Here is a 19,339-nt window from a genome sequence, read left to right as displayed (position 1 = left end):
CCAGGATTTAGATTGTGACGTGCGGTAAACCTTTTATAAGAGCTTTGATACAGTCTGAATCAATGAGATAAAACAGCGTGTCTGTAATGTACGAGGGAGGAGACAGAGATAAACTCTGTTTCCCTCGTCTCAGGGTTTACGAACTCAAGTTTTCAATTAACCTGCTTTCTGAGACACAGACAAGTGAACTGTATTGACCGACATCATGTTCCTTTTCCTGATTCAGACACTGATGAGTGCAGAGGGCTCATTACAGCAGTTCATGGTGCGCTGAGGTAAGGCGGGGCAGTCAGGTGGATGCTGTTAACTGTTAGCTCAGCTGCAGAGCAAACAGAGGAGTTGCCTGCCGTTGGTTTCCTGGATACTCCCAGTTAACTCGTGCTGTCAGCGGCAATAATAAACCTTCCATATGAGTGAGCGGTGAATCGAAAATGGATTAAATCGTGTCTCACTTTCCAAACATGATGCTGTTCATGATACAAGATACTAAGAGACAAACAAAAGATGAAATACTTTATTGCCAACAAAGACAGTGATCCAGTTCCTGATTTCCCTCGATGATTAATACCTGACATGGACGGGTCTACCGTAACCCCCCCCCAGCCACTTGATAGAGAAAACACTATTAACACCATTATTATTGGCAAATCTCAACTCACACCTCCCTCCCTGAAAGCACAGTGAATCTGAAATACTGAAGATTTCCCAAACTTGTCCTCATTAGTATACTGTCAGTTAAAGATATGAAAAGAAGCAGAGTACAAACCATACTGACGCCGGCCCTCTGGAGCATTTCTACCCTTCACACAAGTCACAATTCGATTGTCGGTTAACGAGACATGCCAGAGTAAAATGTTAAAAGTGTATTTAAACTGATGTAAGAATACCTACGGTTGTTGTTCTTCAGCCAAAGTCAGTTTGGCTGAAGACCGTTAATGAGTCAGTGCATTTGATGAGATGTAATGTAATGTATAGGGACACGATGAGGTTTTCTTTTTCCTCAGTTATGCCGGTGGTGAGGACAGACTATGTGCATTGTGACCACAGTTATTATCAAATGACAATGAGGTACCTTTCCATCTGCTGGCATCCTCAGTACAATAATAAAATCATAGCAGGCAGTCCTTGAAACAAAAAGTAAAAGTTACACCTGATGACAAAACATCAGTTGTGATAAATCAAACGGTAAAAAGACAAAAACAAAAGTTAACTGTTGGAATAGGCGTTGATGGTGAATTAAGAGCAAGTTTCTTATTCATTCTTCTCGGCTGAGACGTCAAACATTTTATTTCCAACATGACTTTTGCGAGCGTAACGGCATCAGGTCCCCGGAGGCTGTAGTGATCCTTTAATTAGAAATGTGCATCTCCTGTTGTTCCACTGACTGTCCTTTGGCACCAGTCTTTTTCTTCTTTTTCTGCATTTACACACCACATACTGTTTCTCCTGTTATGGCACTGACCGCGGTGCGTCCTCCAGGCCCTCTGTGTACTCTACTCTCTGCCCGATGGACCGCCAGCATGAGTCTCTGTCTCTTCAGGCGCTGGACTGCTGGCAGTGTGTGCAGCTGTGTACCAGCCTCAGCCGGTGCGTCTGCACCTGCACCGTGCACCTGGTGAGACCGTAGGTGTGGAGCATCATGTGGCGGGCCTTCGCCTGGACGTCCTCCCAGTTGCTGGCGCTAGAGGGAGCTGTGGACACAAAGATGCATTTCAAAAATAAATCTAACAAGGTACAGCATGTAGGTCTTTTCCACAGCAGACATTTTGACTTGTAACAGCAGGAAAAACAGGGCTGGAATTCATCAAATGAATGACGGTGCATACCAATTAGGTGAGCTAGTTTAAGAGCACTGGTCCTGGATCCCTAGAATGCAGGTGTGTCATTGGTCACACCTGCTATCAAAATGTCTGCTGGGAAAACAGGTGACTTCTTCTACATACTAATGGTCTTCGTATGTTGTTTTTATACACACATAAATCTTATTCAACCACTTCATGCTAACAGGAAAGTACACGATACAGGTGCAGATACATGCCATTGAAATGTGTTTTATTTTTGTTTTCTGGGTTGTTCACAAAACCGTGTGTTGTTTTAAGTTGTTTTAATTTTTTGCAGCTGTGAACAGCTCCTCCATCTTCCCTTGTGCATGACAGTGTGGAGAATCGTAGGTGTGGGAGGGAGGGGAGATTATTTTGGCAATATTGTATCGATACGTGGACGCCAAGTGTCGATCTATTATACAAACTATTACAATTTTAACTTTTTGGTAACAATTGCTTTTTCAGTCCACTAGATGGTGCCGAGTTTCTTTTGGTAGCGTCATCGGTAAAGACAGCAGGATTACTCATTACACAGGAAGTGTTGCAGTCTGTCTGCTTGACTGACTTTATCTTTCACATCTCTAACCTCACACGAGAAGTCACAATTAGATCTGTACTTTCAGCAGCAGGTTAGGTTGACTTGTCTTCACTGCTGCTGCTCCTCTTACTTCGGTTTCCTGCAGGTGACGCAAGTTTCATGTGTAGAACCGCTTTGAACGATGAACAGACAGCTCCATCTTGTGAGGAAGCTGGAGCACGCCAAACATGAATCTAAGTAAACTGTAAACCAGGGGAGTCAAACGTATGGCCCGAGGGCCAGAACCAGCCCACCAAAGAGTTTGACTGTGGACTACTTTTCAAAGTGTGACAATTGCAGTTCTTTTCCACATGAACATTAACGGTGAGAGCCGAGGGAAGAATGTATTTCAAACAAGTGTTGACTTGGCTGTTTCCATTTTTATTCAAATTACAGTTCTGCATGCAATTTTCAGTAACTATGATCTACAAGTGTTTTTGAAATCTGATGAGTTGTTTTCGGTCTTTCTGTGTAAAAGCCAAATGTTCCCGGCTTTCAACTTTGACATTTTGAGGATTTGCAGCTTTTCTTTGTTTTATATGATAACAAACTGAATATCTTTGTGTTTTGGACTGTTCAGACAAAGCAAGCAACTTGATGATGTTATTTTGGGCTTCAGTGACTTGTGATGCACATTTTTCACTGTTCTTCAATGATTTTACGATTTTATCATTTTAGAATTTGGGCTGAAAGACCAGAAAAATCTGAAAAAAATAATCTACCTAAACCTTAATGGGATCGCAAAACCTACAAGAAATTAGTCATGGAGAATAACAAGTCATAATAATTGAATCATTGACACGAAAAATCGTGTGAAAACGAAGTAATTAAAATGCATTTATTGCTGTTGTGTCTAAATAATAAAGTCTAGATTTGACTATAGTACTGAATAGAACAGTCCAGTAAACATATTATGTGATGGAGCTACTCACCGAGCTGCAGATGCACTATTGCTGCAGTCTTGTCCGCTGTCAGCGCCCAGACATTCAGCTCATCGACTGACTGGACGTCCTCCAGCTTCAGGAGGTCCTCTCTGATTCTCAGAGTGTCCAGATGTCTGGGAACACCTGACACAGCGGGATAAACACATCACCACTCTAAATACTCAACAACACAACCTGACAGGACTCTGGGAGCAAAGACTTACCCTCCAGCACGATGACGCTTGTGTCTCGTATGATGCGGAATGTGGTGAAGAGAACCAGAATGGAGAAGATGTAGGTACAGATGGGGTCTGCCAATTTAAACTCCGGCTGTGAAGTCACAGAGTTACATCAGATCAACTAAAACATCAACCAATATCTAAATGACCAGTTACACTTACAAAAAGTAATATTACTTTGAAGGTACAAATGACTCTTTAATGGACAATGCAGCTGCAAATAATCCTCTCTATATCCATACAAAGAAAATCAAGCTAGTTTACGGGGAAAAAAAGTGAAATAATATCAAATGAAAGAGATTTCATTTCCTAACCAATACTTCTGGTACCTAAAGAAAACTGTATTAATTGTTCATGGTCGTGACAAACGTGTGTACCTTGAAGCGGACGATGTAGGCAGCTATGAGCACCCCGACGCTCTGGACGAGGTCTCCCAAAGCGTGGATGAAGGCGGCTCTCACAGCCAGGCTGCCGTGCTGCTGACCCGACCCAGCCGACTGTGAACCGGAGGCGGCCGCAGAGCCGTCAGAGTGACCGTGGCCGTGAGAAGAGTGACCGTGGCTGTGAGAGTGGAGGTGACCATTCTGGTTTAACAAGAAACCCATTCTGTAAGACACGAGAAAACAAAGAAAGAGGTTGTTTTTGTTTAATGCACTGACGTTACAGGTTTGATCCAATCATAGATTAACTGACTGTGGTTCAAACATTACACACTGAGAATCATCAACTTAACGTTATTAAGTGCGTTTCAGACGGTACTTTGGACTGAACTGTTACATTCCCAGCGACGCGTTCAGCAGTGTCACGTAGCCGCACTCCAGGTATTTAGTAAAAGCTTCACCGTTTTCTGTTAAGGACACATTTACATGTGATTTACATATGCGTTTACTCACACGAGGTTCACAGCCACCCCCACAGCTGCAGTGATGAGCATGACATCTCCATTGATGTCGAACTCCTGGTGCACCGTCCTCTGAACCGCCTCATAGAGCAGCACGGCCGTCAGAATGTAGATGAGCAGCACACTGAGGACCGCCGATACCACCTCTAGGTCAGGAAACCACAATCAGTTGTGGGTACAAAGCATATTCAATAGAATAATGTTGAAATTATAAAATTTTCCATGAATGGAAAATTGGTCAACTCCAGGTTTACCAGATCGCGTGTGAACCTGGAAATGTATCCAAATCTGTTCAAATGTAACAATTACTCTCCATACTTTAAGGGAATCCCACTTCTTCCTTTATATGGATATGAACTAGAATTGTACAATCACTTGTTTAGCCTCAAGCAGTGTAGAGATGCCTCTCAGTCTCTATGCTACATGCTGTTTCTAATCAATTATATTCAGTATTCATGGCTTCTGCAGGGATCCAGTGTGTATGCTGTCCTGTTCTCAATTTATATGAATGATATATTCACTTTGTTGTGTGACTGTCGAATTCAACTTAAGTAGACAACACTGTTTCATAATCCCACTTTAAAAACCCTGAACGATGCCTTTATTTATCTAAATGTAGTCCTCGATAATAAAAACAGGTTTGACTATGTTATATGCTAAAATTAATACATTAATAAATGTTACTTTTTTCTACATTTGAGTTGATGCGATTGGTGTTTATCTACAGGAGTGCTTGCAGCCATTTGGCAACAGTGTAGTGTTCAGTAAGGAATCAGGAGAGGTATTTACAAAACTGTGTTTTACCCTAAACACCAGTTAACTGTAAGTAAATCCACTGGTGGAAACTAGACACACAGTGGTGTTATTATAAATATTTATATTGTCAATGTTATCAGGTGTAAGTAGAGATTCAAATTCTACATCTCTATTTAAAATGTAATCTAAAGTATCCAATCAGGAACCTGATCCGGCTTGAACACTCAGTTTCTTTGTTGAACATAATTAATCTGCATCAAATCCGCCAGCATCACGCTGTCTCACAGAGAGGGAGTGGGAAAGGGAAGTGGAAAGGCTTGTGAGATTTACCGAGGCGATGCAGGCCGAAGGTGAATCGGCGTGTGGGGGGCTTGGTGGAGAGCCAGAGGGCCAGCAGAGAAAACAAAATTCCCACCACGTCTGTCAGCATGTGCACAGCGTCCGTCATGATGGCTAAGCTGTTTGACATGTAACCACCTGAAAGTACGACAAAGACAATCGAGATTACATCTAATGCGATCCATCCGGGCGATTCGTGCAGGAAGAGATTTTGAGATGTTAAAAACACAAGTTTGGATGCGTGTTAGCTCCATGCAGATACACATCGTCAGAAAAGTTCATGGTTGGATCTCTGGCTTTGCTGTGAACCGACAGGTACTCGTTGGAGCCACAGGTACATTTCATCTATTTTTGGATGAATCACTTGGTAGATAATGATTGAACCAGTATCAGCAAAAACACAAGAAACAAACTATGTTACAGTCATCACTTTTTCTTATTAGAAAACAGTGACTCATTAAGAGAACAAAAGCCCTCTATCTAGTGCATTGGGTTGCAAAACAGGAACCATCTAGCACATGTTAACCTTTCGTTCAACAACTCTTCAACAACCCTTAAGTATTTTATGAAGATCAGTCAATAATATAGGAGATTATTCAGCACAAGCCAGTCAGCAGGACATGCTTTTAGAGTTCCTACAGCAGAGCTTGAAATGACTGTCGGACATATAATCAATGATAGGAGCCTCTGGCTGCTTTACACACAGGAAATGCAGACACTGTGATCTTGATGTTGAGCTGGGAGATACAGGAAGTACCGGTACAGTCCCTGATTCAATCTTATACAACAGCCCTGAAACAAATACTACAAAGCTTTTTATCTTGAGCGCACAAGACAGAGAAATATCACCTTTTGGAGACTTTAGGGTCCTCTGTAGAAAGGGGATGATTCAATATAATAATCTCTGAGGGATTGTATTTAGATATACAGGCATGCAGACACTTTGTGATCGTACACCCAAGTTTAGAGATACCTGTCTCTTTAGACTTCTAACACAATACAATAGAGGTGAATAGAATGGGATTTGTGTTGCTGAACGTACTGAAAAAGTACAATCGAAACAATAGACACTCAAGAAAAATGCAGCCTGTGTGAAATGGCAAACTCTGCTCCATTTCTCTTGAGGTTAATGTTTTATGATGTTAGTGGAGGCACTTTGTTTCAGGCAAACAAGCCTACTTCTGCTATAAAACACTGCTGGACACTTAACAGGGAGCACTAGAGTTAATTTCTTTAACTTAATTGACTGTTAATGAGTGACAGGAACAATCAATGTCTCACCCAGTTTGATGATAGATTTGGCTTTACTCAGTTGTGTTCATCTAAACAGACAAACATGTCCACCTCTCTGTGTCAGGTAGCTCATAAACTTCCCTATTATAACTCCCTGACCAATAAAATATATATGGTTATTCTCGGAACATGCTTACCAACTATTTCCGCTGTCATGAAAAGGAAATAGAGCAAAGCTGCAAAGACGAGCCTCTTCATCACCCGCTTGTGTTTGATCCTCTCCCTCTTCCTGGTGCAGCTGTCACAGGGGTCCATGTTTAACCCCGAGCTGGAAGAAGAGGAGTCCAGCAGGCAGTCATCGTCGTCCGCCACCGCCAGCGTGCTCACCGCCAGCACCCCGTTGGACGGAGCTCCTCCGGCAGAGTAGTCCGACATCTCCCCGGAGACCACCACCTTCAGCTTGTTGAATTTGGGCGTCTCATCGTCCACCAGCTCGTCGGATAAGTCAAAGGGCGCTGTGTCGCTCAGGTCCCAGTCGGTCCGCTCTCTCCTGAAAGCGGACCGCACCTTGCTGAAGAGGTTCCCACCTGACATCTCCAATAAACTTGGTATATCAAGGTGGTCTCGCTTGTCTGTAAGTTACTGCCCTTCGAGGTAATCATATGATGAAACACTGCAATATAACTCCATCTTAGCACCCCGAGGAGACAAAAAGAAATGAAAGTGATACCAGAACACAAGAGATAAACAACTCAAGAGCCCAACAGACCTTTTTCATGTCAAGTTGATGACTTGATATGTTCAAGATAACCAGCGTCACGCCCTCGAGTCACTCACATTCCTCACATGCGCTGATAAAGTCCTACAAAACTGCCTCGGCTAAACAGTAACAAGCTAGCTGGTCCAGGTTAGCTACATTCAAATCTGTCATAATGTGAGCTCGCGACACACAGACAACCCTTGTAACGTGGTAGCTTGTTAATAAATATGTACCGGGACGTACCTAATAGATGTACTTTACGGTCGTACTCCCTTAAGATGTCTTTAGGCTAAAAACTGTCACGGTAATACTGACGTAAACATCACAGTTGTGCCTCCGCACTCGGAAGCAACTACACTAACAAGTTCGGTTGCGCTCGCAGTCACGTGATGACGCGGGACTCACATGACGTTTTTTCTTTGCAGCAGCAGTAACTCATCCAAAACATTTTTTCCGTTGTTCTCTCCTGGTCCTGGTTAGAAGTACCTAAACTCTGCACACCTACAGTTATAAACAGACAGTGAAACAGGTAAGAAGGTGACATGTTTACTGTGTTTATGGTTTACGATGTCAGTTACACGTTATGGAGCAGCTCAACGAGCTAGCTAAAATACTTCCTCAACGGTTAGTTGCTCGATGTTCTGATAAGCTATAACTGATCATTTCCATCCGATATAATCTGTTTAGTTTCTTGGCGCCTCTCTTTCAGGTCATAAAGGCAGTCTGGTTGAACAAGAGTCGTTGCATATGGAGGTAGAGGAGATGGAAGATGAAGGACCTTCGCTCCAGAGTGATCCTCCACACTGTGAAGGTGTGTGTGTGTGTGTGTGTGTGTGTGTGTGTGTGTGTGTGTGTGTGTGTGTGTGTGTGTGTGTGTGTGCGTGTGCGTGCGTGCGCTTAACCTGCTCTCTGCTGTCTACATCTGAACATATGTGGTGACCAGGCTGCATGAACTTCAGTGTAGATTAGCTGAATGATCCAGAATTAGTTTGTGCCTGTCATGGGGCAGCTCGTGCATCCTCTTTCACTTGTGAGAGACCACTACAGATGTGTTTGGGGTCCAAGGAAGGCAATAAGACAATGTTTAAAGTCAAAGCTTTGTCATGCAGTTTGTTTTATGTATCTATTTCACTTTTAGTATAAAGTAGGTTGGATGGGCATTCAAATCTAAGTGGCAGAGGTTGAGATATGTCAGCATTCAGTACCTTCTGCAAGCCAAGCTTCAAAAAACACTTCACTTCCCACAATGCAAGTCAAAAACATCTTTGTGTTTATGCCGTGTTCATGTCATATTTTAATGAGTCATTTCAATTTCCAGTTCTTGAATTGTAAAAAGCGTTCATGCCAACATCCAGGTCGTGATTATGACTCGGAATTTGGGACTTTATCCTGAAAGCTCTGATATGTTTGACTTTGCACTCAGTAATACATCAAATGCAGCATACCCGAAAACCAAACAAACATGGATTCCTCACATTAACCAAAGGTCATTTTAATTTATAAATGCCCACGTGTTTCCACTTCACACCCCGAGTTTGTAACGCAAGCTTTTAGTTCATGAATTATCCAAGCCCAAGTCAAGAGACCCTTGAGGATTTCCTCAGGGTTATTTTCACAGACTTTAGACGGCTCCTCCAGAGCCACATAGAATATCATCAAACTGTTTGCACAAGCTCAGTAGTACAGTAAACTGTGAGTGAACTCACCTTTATGGCTTTATGGAGTCATTCAAAAACAGACAATAAAAAAAGTTACAGGTGCAGTCACAGAGGTAGAGGATGGTTCTTGTGAAGAACTGTGAAATTAGAAAGGGACTCATTTCGACTTTTCATTTCTGTGACGATTCCTGAAGCAGTGGGTTAGTTTAGAGTTTCAAAGCAGCAACAGTGAGATACAGATGAGATATAAGATGATAATAATACTCCAGGTCACTGTTGCACACAATCCAATAATACAATTATTATACAAGCATTGTATTTGGTAAAAGATAAATGAAATCGGGGATGGACTGCACAATGTCTTCAGGACAGTGACCGACACCAGATCACTTTAAACAATGTAATCTTACATCTCAAGTGTCGGCAGTCAGAATACAAAAAGGTGAAAGGTCAGAGTTCATCAGAGAACCAGACTTGTGTGACACAATCAGGGCTTCCTCCTCTGAGTAATCTGATGTTTTGTTCTTAGTCTACTAAGATTTCTAAAGTCGATTAGCTGTTTTTAATGATTCTATCTCTGGTTTACACAATATTAGAATGTGTGCTTTTGAGTGATTCTTTGTGGAGAAACTCTCTGTTGATTAAGTCAACTAATCTATTGGTCGACTTAGAATCTCTTTGGTCGAGGATACTAAATACTTTGTACGTATTCTCTTAAACATTTGACAGATCTCCAGCTGGAACTTCATCACTCATTGCGTCTGGAGAGCTCAGCGCCCGTAGAGAACGTGTTCGTGGATAAGAAAGCGGTGGACAAACTCACAGAGGGATTACTCTCGCACTACCTACCGGATCTACAGAACTCTAAACGAGCCCTCCAAGAGCTCACGTGAGTGTTTCATGACACGCAACAACTTCTTAAATACTCTTTGCATCACTATTATGTCACCACAGATGTCAAATGAGCGCTGTCCCATGCTGTCTACTTGTGGGGGAGAACTTTAAAAGGGTCAGGTTGATTGGGCCACATCAGGAACAAGTACATATGAGCCATGCTTGAATTGTACTTTGATGAAAGATATTAATCAAGTGTTTGCTCATATAGATGTTGATCAGATGAGCGAGGGGACTGTGCAGCTTCCTCTCAGTAAACATATTTCACTCAAGGAAATTGTATATTAGCAGGCGAGAAAACATGTTAATTAAGTTACAATAATAAATATTCTCATGTCTTCTCCTTTTATTTTTGTGTCAACCAGACAAAATCAGCTGATATTGTTGGACACACTGGACCAAGAGGTCACCAAGTTCAGAGACTGTAACACCTTACTGGACCTCAATTCTCTGGTACGTTTGGACTGAATTCTAATCTCATTTGTGCTCATTTTGCTCTCTCTACACCAGCCAACAGCAACGGTTTCTAACCCGGTGTGTCGTCTTTAGTTTACAGAGGCGAAGGTTTATCACAATAAACTGGTGAACATAAGGAAAGAGATGATTATGCTCCACGAGAAAACTACTAAACTAAAGGTACCTCGGATTTAAGAAGTGTTTTGCCGGCATAAGTTCAGGCAAAGGAGCAACGTTTGGCGGGTGAGATGCAAACTGAACCGTTAATACACCGATTCAAATGTTTACTTTTGTTTTCTCTCAGAAAAGAGCGTTGAAGCTTCAGCAACAGAAGCAGAAGGAGGCGCTGGAGAAGGAGCAGCAGCGGGAGAAGGAGCTCGAGAGAGAAAGGCAGCTTATTGCCAAACCTGCGAAAAGAACTTAGGATCCTTCAGCGCGTCTGCTGTGTAAATGGATCATACAGGTGCTTTTGCATGCCTCAGCCTATTTATTACACATCAACTGTACGTCACACTACTGCCGACTGTTTTCCAAAGCAAAAGTATTTTTAGATTTGGGGTTTTCTTTTGCTCATTCTTGGGGGCAAGAGAATCAGGCAGGCAGAGAGAGGAGGAGATGAGATGGAGATAAGATTTCCAGGCAGCTTTAGTTTCAACTCATTTTGGTATCGTATTTAAAATCTACTTGAAACTGGATTGATACACTTAATCCATCACGCTGAATAATACGAAGTAGACATGATTTGTACAATGCTTTATTGCATATTATCTCAAGCAGGTTTTATATTTCTTCCATTTTTCTTGGAATTGTTCGGAATCAACTTGGCTCTATTTGCCACTGACTGAAATACTTTAAAAAAAATTAAAATACGTCTTTATACGTAGAGGTAGCAAGATTATTTTTAATTCAAAGTGTGGAACTGTCTTTGCTGAAAGAAATGGATTGTAAATAATTCCAGCCCAGAATCTTTAAGACTAATACGAGTAACGTGCTTTGGGAAATGGTCCACTCAATTGACAGTATATGTGATTTTCAGTAAATGGGCCAAAACGTGCAAATATCCTGGTGTGATCCTTTATGTCGGACATTGGCCAAAAAACCAAAGACATGGACTAAATCATCAAATGCTGGTACTTCCTACGATCAACCTCTGATGAGACACAGACTCCAGATCTTCCCTGAGAGTGGAACAAATTACTCGAAGACACTTTTGCAGCCGTCGGACAATGACAAGGAGGAGGATCAATGGGTTTGCTGTTAGATGCAGTGTTAATATATGTGATTCCTGTTAGTGTTGAATGTTATATGACATGTTATTTAAATTGGTCTGCACTAAATTCAACTGAATGTGTTTCTGGGGTCCAGGTGATATGAGAGTGGATGACAATGTGCACCAAACTTTGCCCCTCGTCATACACAGCATCTGTAAATTTGTTTAGCAGATCTTTTCCAGAGGCTTCTATGCACTACTTCCACCTGGAACTCCACTGTTTGTACGATTATGTATGTTAATAATAAAAGCAACACTTACTGGTTTTAGTATGTGTGAGGATGAGTACCTGCTGTAGGGCTGTTTGTCACAGTTGCACACATTTGTAATGTAAAATGGGTTCTGAAGTGTGTGTGTGTGTGTGTGTAGGAGAGTCACGTCATGTCTATGCTGTGCGTTCCAATACTCGTACTACCATACTATTTAGTATTCCAGAAAAATATCAAGTATTTACCAGTATGTCAAATGCAGTTCGCCAAATATGCTACGACGTTATGCTACACCTGTTTTCATTTTGCAGTACGCAAGCCAGCCTACTTTTTTGGCTAATTTTACCCACAATCCTTTGTGTCAGTAGATCTATGAGCAAGAGGGTCAAAGTCTAAGGTGCGTAGTATGTTCCAATTGTGCACATTGATGGACTACGAGAACTGTGTTAAGCATCTCAATCCACCAGGTGTCAGCAGAGACCAGAAATAAATTCACCGAATCTTAATCTGGCGGGCAAAGGTGCTCCATGGAAGGCTGAATTTCTGCAGGTTTTTATTTTGTTTCACTGCTTCAACATTTCTGCACCAGCTGATGCTACTGATGAGCACACCCTCCGACCAGAGAGAAATATCTGATGTGAGTTCATCCTGTGTGTCATTGGGTTTTAATGAGCACCTGCAGAGTCTCTGTCCACAAACATTGAGGACGTAAGCTAGTACTTCACAAACCTCACTCTCTGTTGTTCGATCATGACATGCTTCTAATCAGGGCCAGATCACCTGACCACCTTGGGTGCCACAGTGGATGTAGTTGAAGAGCGGAGCAGCAGGACTGACTCTTGTGCCAGTTGGTTCCCAAGTCAGCCTCAGCTTTTCCTTCATGAAGCTTGAATTGCCACTGAGTTGGTAAACAGTTGACAGATGTTTTCAACCAACTTTGTCTCTATTCACACACATTTTTGTCACATACTAACCACAAACAGGCGTTTGTTGACAGAAAGGTAGGTTGCATTCCTCTCTATCCCGACACAATCATGCGTCTGTCACTCCCCCTCCTATTCACATAAAACTCTAATTTTATACTCACTACTACAGCAGGAAACTGAGTCAGAAACCAACATGGCTTGGCGCACCCTCCGCCTGGCTCTTCTCGGAGCGGACACTGCACCACAATGTGGCCACGAAGGGGTCCAGACTCAGGGGCCACCTGATGAAAGTGAGTCCGTGCAGTGGAAACCACACTTTGAATGTAGTTTTTAGCACCTTGACTTTGGGTTTTGATTGACATTTTGTTCTGTGTATTTGTAAACACTGTGGTTATGAATGCCTTGTGCAACACTGATTGTTGTTTTTATGAAAATGGGTCAGTGTGATGTGCAGACCAGAAAAAGGATAGAGGTTGTGCTTGGGTCTGTCATATGGCAGTTGGTCAGCAGCTCATTGGAGGTCAAATATTCCTAAAGACAAAAAGAGAAATCTTGCTCGTGTAATATTATTGAATCAGTTATTAAGTCAAAATATTTTTTTTGGTTATTATGGCACTTTTAATGTATATATATATTTTTTTTAAATGAGCAGATTCCCTTTCATCGCTGTATTGTGACGGTTTGTAGGTGATTTCAATTTGTGCATGACAAATAAAGTTCTGCTTGAGGTCCCATGCAGAAAGACTTTTGCTGGGGGGAAATAAAAAAACAATTAATGAAATAATTTTTACAAAGCCAATGTGAAAACAAAATCTGGCCATTAACCAGTGATCCAGTGAATATTTAATAATCTGAGAAAGAAATAATCGTCATGCGCTATTAATCATTCTTTTATTCATTCAATTTGAAGGAAAAGTGAAAATAATTGGGGTGATTTATTGGCAAAAATTGATTATAATAGTCATAACTATGTTTTCAAGTGTATAATTACCTAAAACTAAGAATCATTGTTGTTGTTTTACCTTAGAATTAATTTCTATCTGCATAAAGAGTCCACAATATGTTGCACCGCCATGTTTCTACAGCAGCCCAGGACGGACAAACCAAACACTGGCTCTAGGAGACGTTTGCAGTTTTACGTTACCCGAAGTCCTCTGAAGGCCTCTGAAGTCCTCTGAAGGCCTCTGAAGTCCTCTGAAGTCCTCTGAAGGCCTCTGAAGGCCTCTGAAGTTCTCTGAAGGCCTCTGAATGCCTCTGACGACCTCTGAAGACCTCTGAAGACCTCTGAAGACCTCTGAAGACCTCTGAAGTCCTCTGAAGACCTCTGAAGTTCTCTGAAGGCCTCTGAAGACCTCTGAAGACCTCTGAAGTCCTCTGAAGGCCTCTGAAGGCCTCTGAAGACCTCTGAAGACCTCTGAAGACCTCTGAAGGCCTCTGAAGGCCTCTGAAGTTCTCCGACAGGCTTGGAAAGAGAGAAGTGAGCGAAGTTTACAATCTTGGTCGCAATCTGCAACCTCACCACTAGATGCCACTAAAACCTACGCAGTGCGCCGATAAAATGACTTTTTCTCCAACAGACCACATCATTTAGTGTTGTGAGTTTTCACACTTTGTAATATTTTACCAACTGAATGTCTGCCAGGATCTGCTCATAATTAGTTAATCCTAATTGAATAGGGCTCTGTTTTTCCAGGAGGAGTGGGCGCATGAGTCCTCAGAGGTAGACGGCTCAGAGACGCAGTGGTTTCCGAGGCTGGGCTCTCTACTCCTCCAACCATTTGGTTTTTACTTGTCTCTACTTTTAGAAACTTGGCCGTCGGGGAAAACACAAACCCCCTCTTTTCGCCAAAACCACAAGCGAGTCACAGACATGGAGCAGCAGCAGCAGATGATGATGTTGTGTAGCGGACGGCCTTCCTGTCTAAGTAAACACAGATCCAGACGGGTGAGGAGTGGGAGGCTGTGGTCTGCTTCAGACTGGCAGTGCCAGGCCTCACCCAGACCCACCATAACAGGATATGGTCCTCGGGCCCACACTGAGGATGATTGCATCATGTTATTATTTCCCTCAGGTTTTACCATTTGGTTGGCGTGGTAGTAGGCTATTCATGTGTACCATGTGAAGAGCTGGCTTGAAGGCTCTGGAAAACATATCTCTTTGTGGTGTTTCTGACCAAAGTGACAGTGAATGAGGTTACTTTCCCATCTCAAGCAGGTCTTATAGAACTACATACGTAGGTCTGGGTAAGTGGGCATGGAGAACATTAGTAATTAGGTTTCTGTGACTCAACAGATGGTACACAGGAGATATTTAAGCATATGCGTGCACTATGTAACCACCACATCTTTTCAAAACAATAATTTTAGATGCATTTAGATATGATAGGAAGTAATATATTAACCCAAGTAGTTTTGAGATATTTTTAACCCAGTGTTTTTTACACTATGTTTACTCCACTTCATTTCAGAAGCAGATATTCTTCATCTTACTCCACAACATCTGACAGTTATACGTATATTGGGGCGTTGCAAATAAAGATTTCCTCCACAAAACACACGATCAACTTAAAATAATAAATAAACTAAATAATACAGCATATACTGTTGTAGAATAACTAGTGTTGGGCAAGTTAACGCGTTCATTTCGCGTTAACGCATTCATTAATTAACTCCGACAATTATTTGATCGCGCGTTAACGCATTTTAAAAATTATTATTTAATTTTTTTCCTGAAAGACAAGAGACAATACATATACATAACAAGAGGATGACAAGAACAGTGGGATAAAAGCCAGCAAACATCCTACAGTCAGACTGTCTCATGTTTATCGTTTTGTATTAGAGATGTCCCTTCAGGGTTGCCGTAGAGAAAAAGGCGACTTCCACTGCTCTCCTTAGAGACTACTGTACATCGCTGCGGTAAAGTCAGCAGACACTCAGATCTCCGTGGTCCACTCAGCAGACACTTACATGTTAGTGCACCTCTATGCTGAAATTCACGGTAAACTCATTTAAACGGCACAGATCGGGAGCCAGCGAAGGACTTTGAAAGTTAGCGGAAACATTAACGCGAGACAACATCCGGTTTCTTCAGACGAACATCCGGTTTTCAGAATAAGATGCCAACAAAGTATGAATTATATTCACATTAAGTATGAAACATGCTACCTGCATCTCGTGAACCAAATGGTATTGCCATTTTGTTCCTATAGCAGTACTTTTAAAATAAAAGTGCGCAATACACTACTTTATAATTCATTGTTGAACTTTGCAACAATTAATAATAATTTGGTTTTTTTACTTTTCCCTGTTTCCTTTTTATGTCTGAAATATCTGAATTCGATGATAATTGTATCTCTTTGAACTTCAACAATAGAACCCCTGGTTCCATCTTAAATGACATATTGCATTTTAAGTTTGTCATGTGTTGTTTTATGTCCAATCTTAATTTGGAAAATAACTATTAACCTCAGCTGTAACAATATTTCACTCTGAAATGTGGCATAATACTATAACGTGGCTGAACATGGAAATACACGACTACTTTAATAGCAACAGTATACTTGCAATGTGATTCAAGGAGGGCCTCAAGTTAGTTTATTGTGCTTTTGTGTATTCGTACGTAACAAAATAGTAAAAAGTATATCATCAAGTAAGACCCACCTTTAAGCCCTTCTGTCAGATAGTATGTCAGTCAGTGTTGCATATTCAAACAATTTCCAATCAAATCAAACTGACACAGTGAGCCTGCAGCTTCCAGAGCTCCTGGATTCTAAATAGATTTTTATATATTAATATGAATGGCTCAGTAGTAATAATACACAGAATGGAATACAGCCTATGTAAACACAAAGTGTGTACTCTCAGTACAGTGACCTTAGGATGCTTATGTAACTTTATTTAAGTCAAAAACGTGACTGCCCTTTGCTGGATATTTTTAAATTAAAGTAAAGGATCCAAATACTTCTTCCACCACCTCTGTGCTGCAGCGACAGCGGTGAAGTGTGTACAATTGAAGTGTCTAATGCCACGTATGGGTTACAGAAGGCTCTTGTTGTGTCTGCACTGCGGTCAGGACAGTTCCACCCCGAGTAAACACAGACAGAGCCAGTGGACCACAGTGGGTGAAAGGCTGTCCTCACATCAGCCCCACAGGTGCTCAGCAACACGGCCGCGTCGGCTTTAGAGCGCCACATTTTCAAAAACAAGTCCACACAACATCCCCAATCGTCACGGGAGGTTTTATGGCACTCATGGCTGGTTTCATGGGCTCCTCTTAGACTGTAGTAAAAGCAATAAATATAGAAAACAAACTTGTTGGCTGAAGAGGAGGCTTTGAAGAGCAGCGTGGTTGTGGTGGAGGGAAAGGATGATTTGATTAAATGAGTGTGCTCTGTCCTTGTTGTTTTCTCTGGTCGGGTAACAGAAGAAAACAGGAGGACATATGTTAAAGGGCACATTGCAAAGCTGTGAGCGAGACAAAGAAATTCAGACAAGCGCCCACAGAGTCACAGTCACCTCTGCCGCCAGGCCGGTTAGTGGTTGCACGGCCGTGTCCTGTCTGACCTGTGTGAGGTGGAGAAGTGATAATCGAAACCTTAACTGTATGGAGTTAGAGGTCTGAAGCGAGGATTTATAGTGTTGTTTATATGGTCTGTATTTGAGTCAACCACAGCAGACTGTTGCTTCCTCCTGCATTTTTGGATGCACTGAGGAGAGGTGTGAGACGGGCGCAGCGCAGACACACGTACACCCATGCAGACAGACACACACACACACGTACACAAACAAGAGCCAGTAAGAGCCAGTACTGCAGCCCTCGTGCCAGTGTGGTGGTCAGAGCGGTTTAGAAAACTGCAGGGTTTGTGGTAGTCCAGAGGCTACGGGTGTCAGGAGACGATGTCCTCCATCACCACCGTGCCATTCAATCATGAAGCATTGTATCTGGGGACAATGAGAGCACAGCAACCTTGTTTACGTAAACTAGGACCCACTTTATTGAAAAAGTGCTATTTTACCTTTAACATTTCGAGGCATTCCCTGGTAAGACAAGGTGAAGTATCTAGGTAGAGTAGAACAGATGCAGCCACAATCTGTTTTTCAGGGGAGGCCAGCAGCTAGTCGAGGTTACATAACGTCTTATCTCTCACGTTCACATCCGACCATTGCTTGCACACGTTGTGAAGTACGGTAACACCTATCTTAAAATGAGTTAGCTACCCTTTAAGGAAATTAACACCATCTCCAAATGATTTCTGCCACAGAAGTTAAGCATATTATGAGTTGCTGTTAAAATGTCTGGGCACATAAGGACATCAGCTCACATAATACCCGCTTTTGCACACTCAAAACACTGATATATCTGTTTGTGACCTGGGAAAAATGAACACAACGGGAAACTTTGACTTTGATCTTTGACTTTGATCCAAGATAAAACCAGTGTTGTTAACAAATGGGATGAAGTATTTTAGTGTTTGTCCTGCTCGAAACTAAAGTCGGCTGCAGTAAATTCCCCCGATGACGAGGATTGTAATAGGACCCCCACTCACTGTCTCTCCCCCTTGATACATTTGAATGCACTGGTGGTCTAAAGTATGCAAACTCAATCCATACAACAAACCATGACCTGTCGAACCCAGGCCTTGTATAGCTGATGGATGAATATATGTCTACTAGATGTGGATATTTCTGTGTGAGGACACACAGCAGGTATGTTGTAATGTACCAGAGAGGAACATGGGTGGGGGGGATACTGGACAGTCATTTGAGGCAACAGAAATGCATGAATGTGACAATGAAGCCTCAATTATAAACTGTAACTAAATAACTAAAAAAGTGCTTTGAAGAAACACACTTTTCAGACGTTTGCTGACTGCATGTCTGCGTGTGTGTGTGTGTGTGTGTGTGTGTGTGTGTGTGTGTGTGTGTGTGTGTGTGTGTGTCCATGCTGTTGCTGCAGAGACACCGATGTGTCAACAAACACGCAGTCTGTCTGGAACTAGAAACCTGTACGAGCTGCTTTGTGCTCTGAATAATACAACACGTGCTCTTTTTGTCAGACCTCCATTTGTCCTGCATGCATGCAGTGTAATATCAACATGTGAGGATTGGTTTGTGCTAGAATGACTCAGCAGAGGGAAAACAGTCTGTTAAATGGAAACAGATTTAAAGGTGTAATATGCAAACATGAGCTCTGTCATCATGTTAGCATCGTTAGCACCTTTAGCTACAAGCTGTCCGGTCAGCGGTTGCCATGTTGAGAGCCATTGAGAGGCAATCAAAATGCTCCAAATTTCAAATATTGCACATTTTAAGATACAATACATCTAAAATGATTGTAGTTTGTTTTCAAAGGCAGATAAGTTGATTGACTGA

The 19,339-nt window shown here is 42.0% G+C and overlaps 2 protein-coding genes across 3 annotated transcripts; one reads left to right on the top strand and one right to left on the bottom strand.

The window, feature by feature from the left end:
- Nucleotides 1–506: 506 nt before the first annotated feature.
- slc30a4 (solute carrier family 30 member 4) lies at nucleotides 507–7,867 on the bottom strand. Its single transcript, XM_079284030.1, has 8 exons — nucleotides 7,795–7,867; nucleotides 6,989–7,481; nucleotides 5,550–5,696; nucleotides 4,456–4,609; nucleotides 3,940–4,168; nucleotides 3,548–3,653; nucleotides 3,333–3,467; nucleotides 507–1,691 (listed from the first exon to the last, which is right to left on the bottom strand). Exons 2-8 carry the CDS (start codon nucleotides 7,383–7,385, stop codon nucleotides 1,537–1,539), a joined length of 1,323 nt encoding a protein of 440 aa, XP_079140156.1. The 5' UTR covers nucleotides 7,386–7,481; nucleotides 7,795–7,867; the 3' UTR covers nucleotides 507–1,536.
- Nucleotides 7,868–7,960: 93 nt separating this feature from the next.
- bloc1s6 (biogenesis of lysosomal organelles complex-1, subunit 6, pallidin) lies at nucleotides 7,961–12,020 on the top strand. 2 transcript variants are annotated; one of them, XM_079295716.1, is made up of 7 exons: nucleotides 7,961–8,080; nucleotides 8,261–8,362; nucleotides 9,939–10,098; nucleotides 10,469–10,556; nucleotides 10,653–10,739; nucleotides 10,864–11,022; nucleotides 11,596–12,020. In XM_079295716.1, the coding sequence occupies exons 2-6, from the start codon at nucleotides 8,299–8,301 to the stop codon at nucleotides 10,981–10,983; spliced, it is 519 nt and encodes a 172-aa protein (XP_079151842.1). In that variant the 5' UTR covers nucleotides 7,961–8,080; nucleotides 8,261–8,298; the 3' UTR covers nucleotides 10,984–11,022; nucleotides 11,596–12,020. The 2 variants fall into 2 exon arrangements, with proteins under 2 accessions (XP_079151842.1, XP_079151841.1); XM_079295715.1 differs by having other exon boundaries at nucleotides 10,864–12,020.
- The last annotated feature ends 7,319 nt before the right edge of the window (nucleotides 12,021–19,339 follow it).

The sequence above is a fragment of the Melanostigma gelatinosum genome (assembly GCF_949748355.1).
Source record: "Melanostigma gelatinosum genome assembly, chromosome: 2".
NCBI lineage: Eukaryota > Metazoa > Chordata > Actinopteri > Perciformes > Zoarcidae > Melanostigma > Melanostigma gelatinosum.
Note: the sequence above shows the minus strand (reverse complement) of the source record. Positions and strands in the feature narration are given on the sequence as shown.